Source organism: Elgaria multicarinata, chromosome 6, assembly GCF_023053635.1.
Source record: "Elgaria multicarinata webbii isolate HBS135686 ecotype San Diego chromosome 6, rElgMul1.1.pri, whole genome shotgun sequence".
NCBI classification, from domain to species: domain Eukaryota; kingdom Metazoa; phylum Chordata; class Lepidosauria; order Squamata; family Anguidae; genus Elgaria; species Elgaria multicarinata.
The window spans coordinates 10,416,429-10,439,222 of record NC_086176.1 but is presented as its reverse complement, the minus strand read 5'-3'; the positions used below and the strand labels follow the sequence as shown (position 1 = coordinate 10,439,222).

The following is a 22,794-nucleotide window of genomic DNA, read 5'->3' as shown; positions in this document are numbered from 1 at the left end:
ACAGGCCCTATAACTGCATTTCAGTTCGTTTATTCATTAGGAATTAGCAACAGTATAATTGACACAATGATGGATTTGGCAGCAGGACTGTTTGGCTTCTGGTTGTAGGAAGTCATCACAAATGAGCACAGCCAATTAAATTTGGCTACATAATGATATAATGAAGGGTGACTGAGGACTATTTTAATGAATGAGCAAACATTTTTGCAAGGAGCACGGAAAAACTGGCAAAAAATGACGTATCTTTCAGCGTTGCTGAAAATGTTCAATGAATGAGTACTTTCAATTCAGCTCTAGCCAATACAGCTGCTGGTACAGATGTACAAAACAGTTGTCTTCTCTCTCATTGAATCAATCAATATAAAAGGAGAGAAGCACAAAATATTGAGCAGATCTTCAATGTTTTAATTAATTACTTTCCCCCTCTTTCCTATCCATATTTCTTCCTCCTTTATTTTAATCATTTTAAAATGTGTATATATACAGTTTCCTATTTTCAGTAATAGTTATTTATTTATTGATATATTACACTTTTAGATGGCCAATAACTGAAGTTCTCTGGGCAGTGTACAGGTATTTTAAAAACATAAAATACAAAATCACAATAAAACAATGATAGTAAAATAGCACAAGACAAAATAGCTGAAATAAAACCAACAGCAAGGGGTAAAAGCAGTGCAGCGCACAATAAAACTAAAGCAAAACCAGCAGTGCAAACAGTGCAAAGATCTAAATCAGGGGTGAGTTTTATATAAATACTTTAAAAAAAACAAACCCTAAGCTCTGTTGTTTTTTTAAAGAAAAATGGTGGGGGAAGAATGCAGATTTTAGAGTTACACCTAACTCTCTGCTCTCTGGCTTGACCGAGCAAAGAGTTCTGTGTTATTGGGAAAGTATCTTACATTCCCCTAGCAAATACCCAATAAAAATGATTAGGCCATCTCAGTGATTTTTCTCAAGGAAATTAGGCAACCTGGTACCATTCAGACATTTTGGCCTGCATGAGATGTGAGTTGTCCAAAACGTCTGGATGGCACCAGGTTATCACTCCCTGCAGGCTGTATCTATTTGTTTTTCTTAAGGGTCGGATATAGATGGAAATAATAAATAAATAGTTTTTTGTTGGAAAAAACTATGACTTCTGCCTCTTTTAATTGCCTAATATTAATGAACGTCGCTATTCCAAGGTTTCTGTCAGGTACATGTACCCCCCTTTTATTTTTATTTTTTCATGAGAGGAGTAATTTTTCGGGATGAGTGGACCTCCCCTGTTCCATTCCAGTATTGTTCTCTTGGGTTCTCGCTGCCTCTGTTCCTTCTGATATAAAGTGAAGAATTTCTTCAATTAATTCAGGACACATGGAGCCCTGTTTGGGAAACTTCCATAGACGAGGCAGGGCTGTCTTAACAGCACTATAGGCCCCTGCGGGGGCAGAGCCTACACAACCTGCCTACACAACCACTCAAAGGAATAAAAATGTAAATTATCGATAAAATAAACTTATATTTATTGATACCTCCAACAAAATCAGTGTTTTGACATTAAAAAACAACAACCTGCTGTACAGCAAAGATTAATCAATACAAACATTTGGTCAATATAACATGAGCCTTGAACTTGAAAAACAAAAATTTCAACATAAAAATGGTACTTAGTGAGGAGCAGTACTAGTGGCTGACATTGCACTTGGATTCTAGGGTGACCATATGAAAAGGAGGACAGGGCTCCTGTATCTTTAACAGTTGTATTGAAAAGGGAATTTCAGCAGGTGCTATTTGTATATATGGGGAACGTAGTGAAATTCCCTCTTCATCACCACAGTTAAAGCTGCAGGTGCCCTGCCCTCTGGTCACTCTAGTATAGCTCCTGCAGCTTTAGCTGTGGTGATGAAGAGGGAATTTCACCAGGTTCTCCAGGGGGGAATCCGCACGTCGTTCCGAGATCGCTTCTAAGCGCCCCAGTGCGGCGTGAAAGCGAGCGTGTAACTTGCCTTTGGAAGAGCCGACGAAGAGACGTCCTTCCCACCGCCGCCACCCGCAGACCTCCTCGCCGACCGGCGAGGAGAGCTCGGGGGAAGAAGGCGGGGTGGAGAGCTTCTTCCGCTCTCAACCCCGCCTTCTTCAGCCGAGCTCTCCTTGCCAGTCGGCGAGGTCTGCGGGGGGCGGGGGCGGGAAGGACGTCTCTTCGTCGGCTCTTCCAAAGGCCAGTTACACGCTCGCTTTCACGCCGCACTGGGGCGCTTAGAAGCGATCTCGGAACGACGTGCGTATTCCCCCCATATATACAAATGACACCTGCTGAAATTCCCTTTTCTATGCAACTGTTAAAGATACAGGAGCGCTGTCTTCCTTTTCATGTGGTCACCCTAATTGAACCAAGATGTTAAACTTTGGAAGTTTGCTCGTTTTCTCTTTCTTTTCTGCTGCTCTTTTCCTCTTCTGTGCTCCACTCAAAACATTACGTTTCATTTCTGCAAATGTTAAAATTAGTGTTAAATTCTGGTCTGTGCATTGATTAGCATGGGGCCCCTATGCTCTTGGGGGGCCCGGGCAACTGCCCAGCGTGCCCATGCGTTAAGACGGCACTGAGATGAGGAATTTGGGCAGGGTCCCTCCTCATTTTTTCTTTCTTTCTTGACCAGGTTACTGATATGTTGAAGGAAGTGCTTGTCTGCATTGATAACCCGTGAAAATGCAGGAAGCTTTGCAAAACTCCTCTGATTACAGCGTTCAGCCTTCCCCAGCCTGGCATCCTCCAGACTTGTTGTACTACAACTCCCATCATCACCAGCTGGCCAGGGGTGATGGGGGTTGTAGTCCAACATGTCTGGGGAAGGCTGACTAAGCTTGGTAAATAGAAACTGTGCTGGTGCATCTTTTAAACCAAAAATGCTTTTCTGCCATCTGCCATTGAGCTGTTTTCTCATTGTCGGTCTGAAGACTTGCTCATTTTTAATTGTTTTAATATTCTGAATATGTTGTAAGCAGCCTTGTGCTGTTGGGAGAGGCAATGTAGAAATGTTTGTTTGTTTTTAAATAAATTGAATGAATATAGGGCGAGGGTAAAATGCCTTGGAGCAAGCGAGGAAGAAGCAGACATACCGTTGGCAAGATAAAGCCCAAAACATGTTTGCGCTTGTACGAAATTAATCACCAGTAGGTAGAGGAGAGCATTTATTTCTTGGCGCCGCCATTTGCAGCGGTTTGGTGGCAAAGGTCACATCCAACCATGTGACAGTCATATTTCTTGTCTGCCTTTGCCTTTTGTGTGTCAGGTATTGATTTCGTTTAAAATATTTCGAGGCCACCTTTCAAGGCAGGAGCCCTCCCAAGGCAAATTGCAAAATAAAAATCATATCACAAAAGCCGGTGCAGTAATCGAACGGCAAACAGTTATCAAAAGAACGAACACCAGCATAACCACCACAACAACAAAATATTTGTTTTAGTCATGTTAAAGGAATTCTATAATGAGTTCTCAGCACAACTGGGGAGGCATCCAGGTCAGGAGTGGACCATGAGGTTTTGCAACGACAACACGTTGCTACATCTCATGATCTGAGGGGCACACCCTGAAATAGTGGTGAAAGCAAGTAGGTGTATGCTCAGCTGTTGAGTATTTAGAAGTGGTACTGCCCTAAGCTACAAACTTAGTTGGTTTGGGGAAGCAGATTAGGAACACAGAAAGTGGACTTGTACTGAGCCAGGCCATTGGTCCATTTAGCTTAATATCATCTGGACAACCATCTGTCAGGTATGCTTCAGGGTGGATTCCTGCACTGAGCAGGGGGTTGGACTAGATGGCCTTATAGGCCCCTTCCAACTCTACAATTCTATGATTCACACTATCAGGACATCTCCCTGGACTCAGGCAAGCGTATTTCTCCACCCTCTGCAGAGATGTCAGGAGTTATATGTGGGACCTTCTGAATGCAAAGTTTGTGCATAGTCCACAGCACTATGGACCTTTCCCCAAAGGTTAGGGAGAATCAATTTCAAAACCTACTCTGTGCAGGGACTGATTTGTCCTACATCCCTTCCTTTGGACTTGTTGTTACTACTATTCCTTTGCGGCTCATTGCTAGCTATATCCGCCTTTGCTGTCATTTGCACATGAGCCTCTCCCTGTATGCACACACATACATTTCTGATTTTCAGCTACATTAAAGGCATTGCATTATTTATTTATTTCCAAAACATTTATATCCTGTCTTTCCTCCTGTGAGCTCAGAGCAGCTTAAGAACAAAAAACATCCACTGAACAATGTAAAAACATAGTTTCATATTCTGGTTTGTAGGCAAACCTTAATTTGTCTACTTTGGTTGTAAAGACAAACTATTGTTTTCTGTGGAAAAAGTGAGGCTGTGATGGGGATGGATTGGGACTGCCCAAGGCTGATTCTTATGATGACAAACCATGGTTTGGTGACACATCTGAACTGGGCCTTTGTTGAGCCTGGGTCCAGCAATGTAAGGCATTTTCGTACTTGGCTTTTCCCCCATCAGCTTTGTAATGTGAATGTATGAAACCTACGTTGATTCACATTGCTTATGCAGATATGTGTACGGGGAGGATGTCATATTTTTGAATGCTCCACCACATAAAAAGCTTGTTGGTACATGTAAATTATCACATCAGGGAGACCACTTTAGCGTAGCAAACATAAGAATCCGAAGTGGTGATGTCCAGAATTCTCAGTCCTACCTAAAGAATTTCATGGCTTCCAGTTCTAGTTTGCAGGCAAACATGGTTTGCACAAGCCATAGTTTGCCCAGTTTGGATTTAACAGCAAGCTATGGATTACCCCAAAAGAGGAAGTGCAGGAGTGTGTGACGGAGAGGAGAGGAAGGAGCACGCGAGCTCAGCTATAATTCAAGTAATGTCACATTTGAACTAAGCTAAGATCTACTACGAACGTTTAACTGCACTCAGGCATGTTCGTCCTGCACGCACACATTCACCTTACCCGCTTCGGACTGTAAGTTCCTTGGGTCAGGGACCTGCTGCTGCCGCTGTTGTTATACGCTATAAAATGCCACAAATATTCTAAAAATAATAGCAGCAATAGAAGTGGTTTCTCTCTCAGCAGAGGGGAATTTCTTTCCTTTTATATATATATATATGACTTGGGGTTGTGAAGAACTGAAAGAACAAGGGGTTCAAAGAATATTTCAGTATAATCATTCCCTCATATATATTTTTTGATTTGTATTATCTGAAAATGGTTCTTGCTTGCATAAGCTGGTTAAAGCCTCTTTGATTTGCTTCTCCCTGAATAATTTCCTCTTGTTTTAAATGAAAAGGAAAAAATCATGCGCGCACCTCCCTCAATTCTTTTATGATTCTCAGTATTGGGAAGAAAGCAGAAGTCTTTAGTGCCTTGCCAGATGCTTACCAACTGGCCCAGGTGTTCATAGGTTTCAACTGGCCCTGGTTTGCCAGTTAGTCCGGTCTTAATTTTAATCACGTGAGCAGCCCCATTGATCACAGACTCCAGAATTTTGTGGGAAATGCAATGAAAGCACAGGGAAGTGATATAATTCTATTTTTCTTCGGTGATTCTATCTTGGGGATCCTCATTTTCCATCGATATGATTTTTAAATTTTTTTGCAGCTGGTAAATGTTAGATCAGTGGTTTCAAACTGTGTTCTAGGGAATCCTGTGGTTCTTTGGAAGTTTATCTTTCCTTAAAAGAAAGCTTGCAGCAGAGGACAAATGATACATTCACACAGAGCAGCCTCCCCCAACCTGGTGCCCTCTAGATGTAATGGGAATTGTAGTCCAACTTAGCTGGAGGGTACTGGACGAGGGAAAGCTGACCCAGACCCACAGCCAGGCCCAGCAGGGTAGGTTGGCAACCAGCATGAATTTCAAGGCTTCTTTTGAACACTCCTGATGGCCCACATAAATACCTACAAACAGGGCCGGTGCCAGACTATTTTGCACCCTAGGCGGCCGCCTGAGTGTCCTCTATGGATCGCCGGCCCTGCCTACAGAGTTTTTGTGGGTTTTGTAGTAGACGGGCAGGAATTCCACAGCAGCTAAGTCAATATGGAAAGCGCTTCCTGAAGATAAAAGTTTGGAAGTCACCGTGTTAGATGATCCCGGGAGGCTGGCAATGTGATCCTCAAATATTTTCAGCCCCAAGAAAACCTTTCTTAACTACAAGTAGTGGATTTGGCTCTGAGGATTAAAGCTTTGGGCTTTTCTGGAACGCACGAATCATGTAGTGCTGTAGGTCTTCTCCATCCTGACCCCGTGCACCATTCAGTGCTGTTTGGCCACTGGTATTTATATGGAGGTTTCTAGCATCTGCCTTTTCCTTAGTATGCGCGTTCTAAACATTTCTTCTGCCGTCCCCACACATGCTCACCTTCTCACCGAGTGTTGTTTTGGAGAAGGCTGGTAGGCAGCACCTCAGGGAAACACTTGTTTGTAGCCGGCTGCTGAAACCTGCTTTGTTTCTCTGACGTTCCGTTTCATCAGACGTTCAAAAACACACACACACACACACTCATAAAAAAAATCCCTACTGTGAAACCAGTGACTTAAATGTATAGGACTGTAAGACGATCCTTGCTGGATCAGAAGTGGATTGAGACATTTCAGGTAGTGACGATTTCTCTAGCATTCAGTTCATTTCTTCAAAACATGCCACAGTAGCCCCCTCTTGTACTCACCTGACCTGGGCATTAAAATGCTATCACCCCCCACCCCTCCCCTCCCCAAGTCGCCTCAAAACAGCAACCGGTCCCTCTCAGGCTACCACCAGTTCAGCATCATTTTCTTTTCTTTTTTAGCTGTCTGTCAGAAACGTTTAGGTTCTGTGGACTCCCTGAGGAAATAGAATCCGTGAATGTCTAAAGCAGCCTTCCTCAACCTGGGGCGCTCCAGATGTGTTGGACTGCATCTCCCAGAATGCCCCAGCCAGCTGGCTGGGGCATTCTGGGAGTTGTAGTCCAACACATCTGGAGCGCTCCAGGTTGAGGAAGGCTGTTCTAAAGGAAAACCCCTGTGGAGAGTGAAAACCAAGCAGACAGAAACACAAAACAGGGAACAATATGATACATAGGAACATTGGAAGACAGTTGAAATATTTTACGTCTTTTATTACATTTATAGTTCACCTGCTCCATTGAGAGTGCAAATATGGATAGAGCTCTGAGCTCTGAACATAGCCTAGGAAGACCCAGGTTCAAAACCCCACTTGGGCATAGAGATCCCTGATTAATCCTTCTTCAATTGCTCTTTCTCAACTTACTCTTAACTCACAGAGTTGAGGTGCACGTAAGGATGGGAGAAGAAACACACCATGTAGACTGGGCTGATCTCATTAGAGGAAGGGTAGGTTACAAATATGATAGGCTGCTTACAGTAAACAAATAATTAAGAACATTACTACAAGTTCAAATCACAAATAATCAGCCGTCTCAAACAAACTAAATGACCAGTAATACTTCATATTGATATACCGTATTTCTTTGATTGTAAGACGCCATCGATTGTAAGATGCACGCTAATTTCAGTACCACCAACAGAAAAAAAAAACCTAAGACGCACCCGCGATTTTAAGATGCACCCCATTTTTAGAGATGTTTATATGGGGAAAAAAGTGCGTCTTAGAATTGAAGAAATAGGGTACTGCACTGCAAGTGTTTGAATGTCTTTAAGATAAGCCTGGTTTATTATACCTTTTACAGATGAGGGCAGAGGCTGAAATAATAATAGCTTTCCTTAGGATATCCACTGATGTTTCATGTGCGGCTGAGATAAGTTTTAAACCTTGGATTTTTTTTTTAGCTCCTAGCTCATGCTCTTGGCCACTGTGCTACACCAGTTCTCAGACCTAAATATAACAATATTCAGTAAAGGGAAAAGAGGGAACAACCTATATCAGAAAGCCTAATCCTCAAGAGATTCCTCCAATTAAACAAAGGATATATTAACACATGAGGCTTACAGCAGAGTTTTATCCTTGATTTGGTTTATAATTTGAATGTAAAATAGCCATTAGTCAGAGAACCAATCTGAATTACAAATGGCTTTCTCCCTGATGTAAATATTCTGTTTTAACAAGGATTAGACATTCATATAAATAGAAGAAGAATGGTGATTTAAGCTATTTGACAAGATTTTCGATGGGTCCTGGGATGTTATTGTTGATTGTGAAAAAAAAATGTTTTATTTACATGGACACTGCAGTGAGTTTAGACGGTGAGTAAATTCTGCATTCCGCCATTATAAAGCAGTAATTGGGGAGTGGGGCATTCTAACGTTCATAAAATGGAAAATGTTTCACCAATCTTGCTGAAATTTACATGTGCCAGAAAGAAATGTTTGTTTTACATACCCTGAAAATTTCAAGAAGATTGGTGAAAGATTGAGAGAAGGAGGGCAGTTTTAAGTACAAAATAATAATAATAACCTCTTTGAATCAAACTGACACTGAAAACATAGGGTAGCGAGAATATGTGCTCATGAAATTTGGGGAATTGAGACCCTTACCCATCAATCCAGTGGTGAGGTCTTCTTCCTCACTCCTAGTTGGTGGAATGGCTTTTCTTTTTTAAAAATTCCATTTGGTTGATTTTTAATAAATATTTATTCAACCTCCCTCCTGCCTAAGATAGATGTATGCTGAAAATAAAATGGCTGCCTGGCTCCTCTAGCAGTCATTTCCTTAGTGGAATCATTCCTTCTGATTGTTGGGTTTTGCTTTAACCACTAGGCAGCCTGGTTTCAGACCCTACCACAAGGAAGCTATGGAATTGAATGGGATTGAAACTTTAGTTCATAAGCAGCCCTGGCTTTCTGAGAAACAGACTCAGCCTGGTTCTTGCCTCCCTTTTGAGAGAAGAATTCTCTTTTGGAACATGTTTTCCTTTGGCTTTTTGAGAGTATTTTGGGCTCTCTTTCCCCAAGGCCAGTTTGCTTTTTTGCTCACTGGTGAAGCAGGGTGTAGCACTCAGCAGAGATCTCTTTCAGCCTTCTTCTGGATCCATGATCACCTGGTCTTCAGATCTTTCCTTGGAATACATTCCTTTTAACCCCCCTGTCCGCCCCCATACACACACAGTGCTCCTTTCCTTTTTTCCTAAGAGTTTGGTCCATACCGCTATAAAGCTGAAAGCTTCAAACACTCCATTTAATTAGTTTGGGCTGGTGTAAGTTTTTAAGTACAATTTTGAAACCTTTCAAAGTGCTTCTGGGGCTACAACATTGGTTTCGGCCTAGTCACACTGTTTTTCTCATAAGCTTTAGAATCTAGTTAAACTGTAGTGTTTTTTGCATAGTGTACACATGTATTTTCTTTCAAATCATTGCAGTCTAGACTAGCTCTTGATGTGTTTTTGGAGGCAGGCAAAACCTTTTTTGTTCTGTCAGGCCTTTGGCAAATAATCTGGACCTCTATCTATACCTTGGGATTTTAAATAGTTATATATTTTAAAAGTTTTAAATGCTTTAATATTGAAATGTATTTAATAATGCTTTTAACTTTGGTATATTTTTTATTTTTAGGCTTTAGCTATATATGTTTTCATTTTGTAAGGCTGCCTTGAGGCCCAGCATTGGGCAAAAGCCAATATTGCATAATAGTAATAATAATAACAATAATGTAATGTTTCACATTTTACTACTGTATTTGATGTTCTTTTGCATTTACTTTTCTTTATAAACCATTCATATCTTAAGACCTTGTGTGGCATGTTTTCATTGGTTTAACAAGTTAAAAGGGGTATTCACTTTTCCTGCTTGCGTTATAAAATCTATTTTCAACTTCAAGGGTAATAGAGTTGGGGGGAAATCCTTAATCTCTTTGCGATCAGAGGCACTGAGTAAGGGACCCCTGGAGATAATTTAGACTGACCCCCAACCACATAACACTATTCCCCTGTCTGAAGAGGTCTGGATCACAGACTATTAAAGACAAACAAAGTAGCAGACCATAACAGTTTTCTTGTGGCCATTTGCTTTATGAGGCAGGTGCTCCTGCAGGCTACCAAACGGAGGGACCAACAGGCCATAAAATTGCCTGGTTGGGTCTCCCAGAAATCCAGCCTCAACATTCCTGGAAGGTCCATGTTCTACAGCACCTGCTCTCAGATGAACTTGATGGAATCCCACCCTGCACACCTGGGTTTAATTTACTGGCCTGCCCTTAGTTGGGCCTTGCAGGAAACTGTAGGGACAGACAGAGCAGGCATTCATAGCACATAGAGTGCTGAGACTGGAAAATCTAAAAGCAAGTATGTTGCTTTTCAAGAACAAAGGAAATTCAATGGGTCTTACTTTGAGTAAATATCTAGGGATGGAAATAAAGCCTGTGCAAGAATTGAGCCATGCCATGTTGGAAACAGGTCGGTTCATGCCTTCATTTTTAGGATTATTTTTTTTAAAAAAAAGTTTGACTTCTTAAAAAACCTCACAAAAACCCTAAAAATCAAGGCATGAATTGATCTGTTCACTGGTGAAGGACATCTCAGCAGAGAGTAAGTGTGGCCATTTCCTGCTACTCTCTTCTTTTACAAGTGCAAAAGACAGATGTGTGTATCCCAAATGCCTGTTTCTCATAACACGCAAACCAGCCGCAATTGCGAGGTACACTGCACTTCTAAAACCAGGAGTAACATTGGACAGGATGACCTGGTAATGCCACTTTAAGAGGAATTGCACTGTGGCCTGCTGTTTGGATCCACTGTTTGGATCCACTGCCCAACTGGATATCAGCATTGGGACAAAATACAGCTGATCCTTGGCATGGGTCAGTTGCACATAAGTTTGCAGCTAGTGTAAAATTCACTTGCAGATTTGCCTGTTCTTAGTTGCTGTCAAATGGCTCTGAGATGTTCGGTGGTGCCCTGGCTTGCAAGGGCCGAAGGTTTGACCTGATGTTTCAGGCTTTTAGCCTCAGAGGGAGGGAAGAAGTAATCTCTCAGGGGAAGAATAAATTCTCAGAATCAGGGGCCAGAATCAGGGGCAGGCTGTTCCGTGCTTGGCCTGAGAACTTCTGCTATTTGTTCCTCCCCGTGCTCCTCAGGCTCCAGGCTGAGCCAAGCTCCTCCCCTGACCTGCCAAGGGCCATCCTCTGCCCATCAAGCTCCATTAAGGTCTACCTTATTCCCCAGCCTTTTCCCCTTGATCCTCAGAAAATAAGGTAACTCTAGCAGGGCATCGCCCTGAGCTATGTTCCTGCATGCTGTTAAAGAGTTATTGTATGCCAACCCAGACCTGATGACAAAAAGCAAGGTTAAAATGCAAGCGTGTATGTTGCTGTACACCCCCTCCCTTTTCCCTCCTCCTCCTCCTCCTCCTCCTTCCCCTAAGACTTTTTTTGTCTCATGTTTTCTTGCTCTCTCTCATTGCAGTCCCTTCCGCTGTTCCTATGATGCACCAGGTGAGTCGCGCAACTAGCAGCATCACTTTGTCCTGGCCACAGCCAGACCAACCAAACGGGATCATCTTGGACTATCAACTGCGCTATTTTGACAAGGTAAGTTGTGGGACGGAGGAGGACCGTTTTTTGTGCGAGGGCTTGAATGCCACGCTGCGCTTGCGGGGAAGGGGAGTTGCAGCTGGACCAGAAGCGACAAGATGGTGAGAAGAGACCAAGGGTTTAAAAGTAGCATTTGAGTGTGGGGTTTTCCTTTTAAGATTCCCCATGCCTGTGCAACTCAATACTGTAAATTTAAACAAATTGAACCGTCGTGACTTCCCATCAAGAAACCTTTTGGGGCTGTAAAGGAGGTTATATCTCTCTGACTAAACTACAGTTCCCAGGGTTCCTTGCGGGGAGGGAAACAGGTGGATGTAAAACCAGCTCAGGTTTGTTGTGTAGATCTGCCCTCGTGTCTCTTCTCCTGCTAGAACCAAGGGATGAGCTTGCCCCCAGAGGACAGAGGCCTTTTTGTCTAAGGCAGCCTTCCTCAACCTGAGGCGCTCCAGATGTGTTGGACTGCATCTCCCAGAATGCCCCAGCCAGCTGGCTGGGGCATTCTGGGAGTTGTAGTCCAACACATCTGGAGCGCCCCAGGTTGAGGAAGGCTGGTCTAAGGGAACGTGCTCCTACGTGACCTCCGTGGGGTGAGAGCTCCTGCCAACGGCATCGTTCCAGAAACGAAAGAAACGTCCCGCACCAGAACAGCCTAATGTCCTGAGCTGTGGGGTCAGCTCCTACCACATTTTTATTTCAGTGTTTCGTGTGACCAGATTTTTTTATAGAAAGCGATTGCTTCCACTCCACTGAGATCACGTAGGAACAGGCCCTTCAGAAAAAGAGGCTGACACGGCAACGAGTGCACGCTTCATAATACTTAGAGGATTCAGCACAGTAGAGTAGGAGGGTTAAGCGATTCTTGCAGAATTGAGCGAGGGGAACTGCCTTTCCTTCTTTTACACAAATCGTTCTTAGATTTTCCATTAGGCAACTATCTTCTGTTCATAGAGGATAGTGGAGGCAGAGGCATTTGTCAAACTCAGGGATTCCATCAGGAGTTGAGGGCTGGGCTGGGCTGCTTATCTTGAACATATAGAGGGGCCATTGGTGGGTCTGGCCGGAAAGCATTGCTGAGCAGGAGGAAGAGGAGGAGGAGGAGGAGGAGGAGGAAAGGTAACTGTGTCTATCATCTTCTCTTGACTAAATGTCGACTCGTAGTCCGAAGATGAGGACAATTCATTCACCCTGACCAGTGAGACCAATATGGCCACTATCTCCAATCTGAGCCCAGGGAAGATATATGCCTTCCAGGTACGCGCCCGGACAGCAGTGGGTTATGGGCCATACAGTGGAAAGATGTATTTCCAGACCCTGGTGGGAGGTGAGTGACGCACCTTCATGAACTTTCAAACCTAGAGTTACCCAGAATTCCTCTTACGCCTGTGCTCACTTCGCAATCTGATCGCTTTCTCTCTTTTATCACCCTCTTGCTCATGCATCGTCAACGTTTACAACTTTCACGTACCTCGCAGGCTAACGCATGCCTTGACCCCACTCATGGCTGTGTAGAGTCAAGGGTGGCCTCCCTTCATTAGCCACAGACCCTCATGCAGCCAAGGCACAAGCCCCACAAAGGCTCTCCTAAACAAACATTGGCGTAAGTGCAGTGCGCCAGGCGCAGGAGAGGGCTCTGGTGGGTGGGACCACATTCATTAATGGGAGGGTGGATTTTCTACCCTGGGCTGTTCCTTGAAGTGGCTGAAGGTACCCAAGTCCCAAGGTGGGGGAGGCTGTGGGTGGGAGGGAGGCTATGGCAAAGTAAATTGGGAAGAAAGCAGATGTTGGGGTGCTGGGTCGTGTGGGCAGATATAAACTAGGAGGCACAGTGCATGTGAGGAGTGTGTGGGTGTATCCTCAAGAAGGAGGGACTTGAGAGAGCAGACCCACTCACTCTTGGACAGGCAATAGAGTCAGACCACAACAGAGGCAGGTAGGCCAAGTCACAATGGCTTGTCAAAGCCCGAGCCTGACCTGGGAGCCTTCATGGCCCTATCGAGTATGGCGAAGCTAGCGGGCTGTCCTTTGTGGCCAGAGTCGGAGCCCCAGACCACAGCACCTTCTGCCCTACAAGCCCAGGTGGCCCATCACATAGAGGGGAGATCCAAACCTTCCTGGCTCTAGCCCCCGAGTGCCTGTCAGCAGATTGGGAGGCTGTGTGCATCTGTCAGTGTTTCATTGGGAGGCTTGTCGCTGTTGAGGGAGATCTCTGAATGAGGAGAAAGCCCAGGCTGCCTCTTTTGACAGGCGAGCGCTCTGAGATGGTGCAGGACCGATTGCCGCTGATCGTCGGTTCCGCGCTTGGTGGTCTGGCCTTCCTGGTCATTGCCGCAATCGCCATCCTTGCCATCGTCTTCAAGAGGTGAGTTTTCCGTCCCCACCCAGGAGAGACCTTCGTGCATCAACGCGCACCGACTCCACCTGCAAGGGGGTACCCAACGCAATTTAAAACGGCAGTTCTCCAGTGGAGATCCTGGGGTGTGGGTGTGTGGGTGGGTGTCCCCGGGAGTGTGTGGGTGTGTCCTAGATTTCCACTGGGAGAGATAGTTTGCTATCTCTTCTTTCTGTGGATGTCATGCAAGGGAGACCCAAAGCAGAGACCCAAAGACTGGTGTGTGTGTGTGTGTGTGTGTGTGTGTGTGTGTTTGGGGTCAAGGGGTCCTCAGATTTCAGGATATTACTGCTACTTGCCTATTTAAAAGGATGTAATAAAATAGAAAAAGAACACAAGCAGGCTACAGAAACACTGGCCCCGTTCAGACAACATGCTAAACCATGCTGCTTAACCGCGTGTGGTCTGAATGGGGCCAGTGTTTAACTCTTCTTCTTCTAGTCCCCAGACCTACTTCTCCATCTTCAATCTGGTTTAGGGGCTTGTAAGCACTCAGAATATCCAAATGGATGCATTTAAAACTTTTAAGACTGGATTTTGGAACACACTGTGCTCTGCCCAATGCATTCAAAGTCATGGCCTAACGGAGACTTCTGGAAACAGATCAGAGAATATCTCACTGAAAGCGGACTCATCAGCTGTTCTGTATGGCATATTATTCAGAGCGTTGTCAGAAATTGTCTTTCAGATATAACCGGTGTGTGTGTGTGTGTGTGTTATGTGTTGCTGAGTATCCCATCTACAAAAAGCCTAAAGCTTTGGTAGTGGAAAATGTACATCAGACCAGCCCTAAGTTACATTTGGTTATCATAAACTCCCAGTGGAATTGGCAGGTACAGTTTTGCTTTACGCGGATGTATTCATCCAGTACCGAACAGCATCATGCAAGCCCTACTGGATTAGACCAAAGGCCAGTTGCCAACAATGGCAATCTGAGCTAGTGGCCAAAGCCACATCTTAGAATCATAGCATTGGAAAGGGGCTCAAAGGAAATCTAGTCCAACCCCTGCCAATGTGGGAAACGCCTAGGTTTGGTTGTTAGTAAACATCATTTCCCCTAAACTAAGAATCCTGAAATGCCTTTACTTATCAGGTAGGTGCTCCAACCTCTTGACTGTTTTGGTTGACCTTCTCGGCACCGTTTCCCAGCTCTATAATAGTGTTTGCGGGGCGATGGGTATGGGAAAGTCACCCTTTTTTGTTTTACTTTTACCTTTTCTCCCTCCACAGTAAAAGGCGAGAGACTCCCTACACAGACCGCCTACAACAGTACATCAGCACACGGGGTGAGTGGCGGAGCGGCTCCGCTACCTTTCATGAGCCCTCTTCCCTTGAGGGTCATCCGTGGGGCTGAGCCTAGTGTCTCGCTTCTCCCTCACAGGCCTTGGGGTCAAATACTACATTGACCCCTCCACCTATGAAGACCCCAACGAAGCTATCCGGGAATTTGCCAAGGAAATTGATGTCTCTTTTGTCAAGATCGAGGAGGTCATTGGATCAGGTAATGGGGGGGGGGCTATTTCCCATTTCACCTGTCCCATCACGCTCCAGTCCCCTTTTGCAGGGTACCTGACCTGAGTTAGAGCCTCACGCAATCTTCCCCCTTCCATGGCGACTTTAACCTCCTTCTTGGGCTGGTGTAGTCGTTGCCTCACTTTGACAACATTCAAGTGCACTGTGGACTTCCTGTTGATACGGATTTGGCCCAAGGCCCTCATGTCAATATCTTCACAGAGTAGGCCTCATTTTGCACACTGAAGGGGTTAGAGAGGCGGTGCATTCTGGGAAAAGTCACCAGGCCCGTTACTGTACCTTTAAGTCCTTTGAGACAGCAAGAGCTGCTGCTGCAGCTGCTGCCCCGTGTTCCTCCAACAGTGCACCTGCTCTTGTCTGAGCAGGGGGAAGATTACGCCCCGTTCACACATGCACCTAAAGAAGCATCACATTCACCTTCCTCTGGCATGATCCCATGCCACAGTAGAACATGGGCGATTACGCAAACCACGTATCAGAGGAAGGACAGGTGGCCCTCCAGATTGATTGATTGGCCTACAACTCCCATCATCCCTCACCTTTGACTATGCTGGCTAGGGCTGATGGGAGCTGGAGGACCACAGGTTACCCACTCATGATGTATAAGAACCCTCTTCGGGCAAGGACCTGGCAATTGTTGTTCATCGCCTGCAAGGAGTACTGACATGCCCTGAAGTTTCGTGGGCCTTGAACTCAAGGCTGGGTCCGGCTGTTCACTCTTTCACCCCTGTCCTGACCGCGAAGGAGTCTCCCATTACTGGAGGTAGTAGCAGTCCCACCACCTACAACTTGGCTGCAGGTTCTACCCGCAGGGTCTTTGGTTGCCGCAGTCCCAGGGTCTTCTTTTTCCTGTAAAACTGTTGCCTGAGGGCCACTGGTTGATCAGGTGGTATAGTGGTTAGAATGGCCCAGGCTAGGGGGGGACCCAGCTTCAAATCCCCAGTCAATTTCAACGTTGGCCGGTCGCTCCCTCTGGCCAGTCGCTCTTCTTGACCTGCTTCACAAAAGGTGGTTGCAAGGAGGGTGAAGGGGGAATCCTGTGCTCTGGCCTGAGCTCCTCAGGCTAAATACCATAACTTTGATCAATCGAATCGCCTCCAGCTCTAAAGGACGAGAAGAGGCCCTTAATGAGTCTCGAAACGTGCCGAGGGCAGCAGCGCCCTTCCCCAGGACCGTTGTGGCTCCCGCTTTCAACGAGAGCAAGCGGTTGCCCCTCCTCTGTCTGACGCGGCATCTGTCCCATCCCTTACCCCTGGCAGGAGAGTTTGGAGAGGTCTGCTTTGGGCGCCTGAAGCCTCCAGGGAAGCGAGAATACACCGTGGCGATTAAGACCCTGAAGGCAGGCTACACCGACGAGCAGCGCCGGGAGTTCCTCAGCGAGGCCAGCATCATGGGGCAGTTCGAGCACCCGAATGTCATCCGCCTGGAGGGTGTGGTCACCAAGAGCCGCCCCGTCATGATTGTCACAGAGTTCATGGAGAACGGCTCTCTGGATTCCTTCCTGCGGGTACGGCAAGCTCCCCTCCCCAAGCCAGGCCCACCCCGCCCGTCTCCCTCGCCCCGGTCGTTTTGCATGCCCGTTTCCCTCCCTCAAGGCCGGGCCTCTGGACACGGGGGCAAAGAGGACAAGGCTTCCATAGCCTGGCAGGGGCTGGCCCGTCCCGCGGGCTGTGAGCAGCAAGCAGCTCCTGGCGTGTCCCACCGTGTGCTGCGGAAGGGGGCCAGCACTGGGGTCCACCGATGATGGTGCATCGTGAGCGTGTCCTCGGCAGCTTAGAGAGGGACGTAGATTAAAAAGCAAAGTGCCGGGCTGGGGAGGGGGGACAAAGGGAGGGGAGGGAGATCTGCCAAGGTGATGAGGGAGGGAGCGGAGCAAAGGCTTTTGCACCTGGGGAGCTCAAGCCATCGAAGAGGTGGGTTTGGAAGAAGGGCTTGAAGGAAGTGCGAGGTGTCACCAGAGGTCAGAGCGATCGGGTGGGGCAGCGATGTGGAGAACTCTGAATGCCTTTGAGGTGGCTGCAGGGGAAGACGAGAAGCCAGTTGAGGGATTTGCACAACGGGCGTCACACGGTCTGAATGACGGCTGAATGATTTGGGCAGGGGTGACGAAGGAGGTTTATCCCGTAAACAACATGCAGGCAGGTTCACGTGCGGCATACAACTCTCGCACACACAGATACGCCCACCCCACTCGTTCACTCACTCAAATCCAGCTCCTGCCCAAGAGCGTTTCGGGGCCTGGCGCCTGTTTTGATCAGATCAAACCAACACTCCTGCCAGGAACCTCGAACCATCCAGGAATCCTGGCTCCCGGCCCTTCGCCCTCTTTTAATTCACTCTCTTGCTGAAGAATCCTGACATCCCGCAGAGGGTTGCCTGGAACATTTTCAGAAACAAACAGAAAGCGAAGAAAAACCCCACCCGAAGCAGGCTCTGTAGTTCCTGCCAGAGAAGCCCTGTTGCTGCAGCATCCTAGGAAGTGTGCAGGAGCATTTGGGCACTGCTCCCTAGGAAGCACTGAGGGCGACGGAGGCTTATAGGGCAGGAACCATAGAACCCCATTTCTGGAGAGTTTTTCCTCCCCCCCCCCACACGTTTATTGGGGGGGGCATTTTTGGCACCTTTGTTCGAAAGTAAAAAGTATTCATTCCAATTTCCAAAAAATTGTTTTATTGGTTGAGAACATGCTAAAAACTACTGTGTTGAGCTCCAGAATTGAATCTCTGGGCTCATCAACACAGAGTCTACATCCTCGGCATAAGGATCAGAGAATTTATTTCTGGTCTGCGTCACTTTCACACGTGTCCATCCGTGAGTCTGTTCTGTCCCATTTCCACATTAGTTTGTGATTTAAAGAAAACACACATGAACATTTGCATGTATATTTCATATTTCATATTCTTACAAACATATTTTCTGTCAAAATGCACATTGAAAACATAGTTTGATACGATTCTTGAGCCGAGAACTGTGTCAGAATTGTCAGGAAGTGCAAAACCCAGTGGATAACTAGGTCCAGTCCATAATAGTCCAGCAGATCAGACCAGATCTTTATATGGGAATTCACAAAGACCAAATTCCTCAAGCTTCCCGAACAGAGCGATAGTTTATGTTCTCTTCTGTGTCAGCTCCTTTTCTAGCAGTGCAGCCCTGTGCATGTTTACTTGGAAGTAAGCGTCCCTGGGGGCCATGGAGCCCTAGAAACAGAGCAAAGCTAAGTGGGGGGGGGGGGGTTCGGTGAGGGGGGAGTGAAGTGGCAGACTGTCCATTATTTCCAAAACTCTGCCAGCTCATGCCAGCCACGGCAGGCCAGTTGAGAGGGGAAGGGGGTCTTACCTAATCCTCTCTTCACTAGTGGTTCCTTTCTTCTCCCCTCCCATTCAAACAGAAGAGAAAACGTCGACACCAGGTCCAGGCCAGGCCTGATCCTGAGGCCTATTGGGCAAACAAAGACGCCTTGGATCCAAGGCCACCTCTGACCCTCTCCCAGAATGCCCTGTTTTGCGACCTAACACTGGCAGACTGGTGGTAGATGTACACCTGCAAAGCTTTCTGCAGGCGTACTGGGGCTTACCAGTGGAAGCGCCGCTCAGCTGGTGGAGGGACACTTCCATAGCATCCTATCTGCCTTTAGGCAGTAGATCTGGGAGATGGATCTATAACTGTGCAATCCCATGTTGCGCAGAGCGGTAAAGCAGCAGTTTCTGCAGCTGAAACTCTCCCCACGGCCTGAGTTCGATCCCAGCGGAAGCTGGTTTCAGGCAGCCGGCTCAGCCTTCCGTCCTCCTGAGGTTGGTAAAATGAGTACCCAGTGAGCTGGGGGAAAGGTAATAACGGCCGGGGAAGGCAACGGCAAACCACTCCACTATAAGGCCTGCCAAGAAAACATCAGCGAAAGCTGGCGTCCCTCCAAGAGTCAGTAATGACTCAGTGCTTGCACGAGAGCTTCCTTTCCTTTCCATACAATCCAAATGGGCACAGGATTGTGCCCTAAGTGTGTTTAGGATTGAAGTCTCATTTCATTACTTCTGACCAGAATAGAAAATGACAGACCAAGCAGAAGAGGAGACTGGGGGACAAGCCTGTATAGTTCCTAACCACCATCACCCAAAATAAAGTTATCAGATAAAGTTATCAATCTAGATTGCTTTCAATCCCATACCTACATCACACAAAACCAGTACACACTGGAACACTGGTCGTCTTCACTGGTTGTCAGGACCCAACACAGATGTGATCAAAAGGTAATAAGTGGGTTCTGAAATACCAGGTCAGGAAAGGCTGTAGACTACTCCCCTTGAAAAGCACTTTCTGTGTCCCAAGAATAAACTTATAACTGGGATTTAGCTTTAACTTGAGGGAGAGTGTCAATAACCTATGTAAAATTATCATTCATGAACGTGCCTTGAATAAATCCAGTCTGATCTGCTGAAATTTCTTCCTTCCTTTATTGAGAATTAGCTAGGAAGGAATTCAAACAATTAGCAATATTGTTGAAGTGATCTAAACATCTTTAGCCAATTACAAAATTGGCTGGTAGGAGGACATTGGGTCTCTACCCTTACCCGATTTGGGGATAATGACCATTTTTTTTTTGGATTCTATCCCTTGTAGTTAAAAACTATTTTTCAAAAACTATTTTTAAAAACTATTTTTTAAAATCAAGTAGTGGTTTAGCAATGGTGCCAGAACTTTTCAGGTGGCAATACATTTATGTCACAAGTTTTTTAAAAAAAATATTTTAAATTCTGAATGACTCCATCGCTTCCTCTGATCTTGGACTTTCTAACAAAGGATAATGTTCAGAATTTTGCATATTGACCCGATTCTTAAAATGATACCATATTGGATTTCCTGAAGTATATAGTTGTCGACAGAAATTCTTAAAATTCCCAACCAATGCCTCGTTGAGTAGAAGTTACTTTGGTCCCTGTTTACTAGAAGGTATTAATGTCTTCAAATTATCTTGGTTTAATAATGTTGTTAAAAGCTTATCGCTTTTATTTGTGTTTTCAAATAGCTCTGTCTCCTTGCCATAGCCAGTAAATTGAGTCTCTTCCTAGCCTTCGCCAACCATTTAGAATTCCTGTTCTTTGCACGTTGTTTATATTTATTTGCCGATTTTTTTAAAAAAACATCTCCTAGCACGTTTGCCCTCATTCTCCCTGAGGTGGTGATGTCGGTCTCTGGGGGCTGTGCCACTTCAGAATGCAGGTGAGGGCTGACATCCTCCAGACAAAAATATTCCCTCCAGGTAGAAAACGAACCCATCAAGGGCAAGGCACACTAGAACCCTTCTCCACAAAGTGCCCGTTTCGTATATTGAAGGGCTGTTTTGCACAGAGGAGCATTCAGCCTTGGGAGGTCCCTCTGCAAAACCCAGGCACTGGTTTACCACCTCAGCGAGAACTAGACCGTAGTTCTGGGGTTGTTTCGGTTCTTATTCGGGCAAGTATTTGTTTGCTTACAAATAGCCTCCTTGGGCTTTTCCTGTATTGTGTATCGTTGTCCAGCTAATTCTTTCTCTGTTACCGTGAAAAAAAGAAATGTCATTCCCGAGACGATCCTTGTTCTGAGCTGCCATTGCTTAAGCTCATATTGCTTAGTCACCACTGCGATCTTCTTCTCGTGCCGTGCTACCGTTATGGGCAGGGGACTGGGAAACGTTTTGGATACTCTTTCTCTGACTCCCCTCTCTTCTGTACGCCGTTCGCAGCAAAAGGAAGGGCAGTTCAGCGTGCTGCAGCTGGTGGGCATGTTGCGGGGCATAGCCGCCGGCATGCGTTACCTCTCAGACATGAATTACGTCCACCGGGATTTGGCAGCCCGCAACATCCTAGTCAACAGCAACCTGGTTTGCAAGGTGTCCGATTTCGGCTTGTCAAGGTTCTTGGAAGATGATGCTTCAAACCCAACTTATACGGGGGCCTTGGTGAGTTCTCGCTCAGGAAGCAATCTGACACAGCCCTGGAATATTCAGGCAGGCAAGTCCTAGAGGTTGACAGCTTGAGTCCTGTCAAGGCCAGATGTTGTAAAATAAACTCTAGAGTTGCCCTCAAGCTGCCACCTAAAATGAAATCCAGAGCGAATTTGGGGGGTCGTCCTAAGGAATTTCAATTGATTGCCCTCAGATTGCCCATATGTAAAGAAGTTCAACACTGGATTGGCAAGTGAGTTGACCCTTCATTTTGCTCTTTAAAAGAGCCAAACATCTAAACTTGCTCTGGTGATTGGTAGAATATTTGCATTTTTGGAGTCGCTGATACTAGTCAATAGGTGCCCATCCTGGTTGTAACATACTCCGAGGAGGAATTGGCTTTCCTGTTTTGAGCCTGAAACCATGCCAAAAACTTATAGTACCACCTTTTAAAAAATTTATCCCAGGCCTGAGATGTTTTGAGGGCAGAAAAGGCACAATCAAGCTGCATTCTTACAATGTTCCATGCCTTTACTCAGAAATGACAAGACTTAATGCGACTTCAATAAACTTGTTTTGAGTTGGTGGATATTCCTTGTTCACTTCTCTCCCCCCCTCCCTCCTTATTCTCTAGGGTGGCAAGATCCCCATTCGGTGGACTGCCCCAGAGGCTATCCAGTATCGCAAATTCACATCCTCAAGCGACGTCTGGAGCTACGGCATCGTGATGTGGGAGGTCATGTCTTATGGCGAGAGGCCGTACTGGGACATGTCCAATCAGGATGTAAGTTCTCACATGTAGCAGACCTCCCTTCCCCTCTGGCCGTGTTCTAATCCAGCTCTTTGCTGGCCGAAGACATTCATCCACACTCCCATGGGACTGTCTCTTGATATATCTCTTCATCTGTTGCAGGTAATCAATGCTATCGACCAGGACTACCGCCTGCCGCCTCCCCCAGACTGCCCCACCGTCTTGCACTTGCTGATGCTGGACTGTTGGCAGAAAGAACGGGTCCAAAGACCCAAATATGAGCAGATTGTCAGTGCCCTGGACAAGATGATTCGCAAGCCGTCCGCCCTCAAAGCTACTGGCACAGGGAACAGCAGGTGGGCCAGGGCCGTGGGGAAGCACGTGGGGTGGGCGTGCCCCACACGCAGAAGGGAAGCAGGGAAGGGTAGTGACTAATTCCTACTTCATCGATTGACCTGGGGTCTGGGGCCTCCTCTGAACAAAAGCACATTTTCATCAAGAAATGCAGAATGTATCATTTACATGCACGTTCCAAAAACGAAGAAGCTTATCCTCAGGATAGTTTTGTGGGGAGGGGAGCCCTAATCCTAATAAACACAGCCCACACGTCACATTGATATAGCACTTTTCCGAAGCACATTGTGAATGATACATAGTTAATCCTTACAACAACCTTGTATGGCAGGACAGTGTTACCTAAGGCCACCT

General features: G+C 46.1%; 1 protein-coding gene across 1 annotated transcript in view; it reads left to right on the top strand.

Moving 5' to 3' along the window:
- LOC134400591 (ephrin type-B receptor 5) overlaps window positions 1-22,794 on the top strand; it is a 174,813-nt gene that overhangs the window by 148,989 nt on the left and 3,030 nt on the right. Inside the window, exons 7-15 of the mRNA XM_063129015.1 lie at window positions 11,369-11,493; window positions 12,655-12,817; window positions 13,741-13,855; window positions 15,116-15,171; window positions 15,267-15,386; window positions 16,678-16,925; window positions 21,135-21,350; window positions 21,970-22,119; window positions 22,249-22,442. Coding sequence (XP_062985085.1) covers window positions 11,369-11,493; window positions 12,655-12,817; window positions 13,741-13,855; window positions 15,116-15,171; window positions 15,267-15,386; window positions 16,678-16,925; window positions 21,135-21,350; window positions 21,970-22,119; window positions 22,249-22,442 — 1,387 coding nt within the window. The remainder of the gene's footprint in view (window positions 1-11,368; window positions 11,494-12,654; window positions 12,818-13,740; window positions 13,856-15,115; window positions 15,172-15,266; window positions 15,387-16,677; window positions 16,926-21,134; window positions 21,351-21,969; window positions 22,120-22,248; window positions 22,443-22,794) is intronic.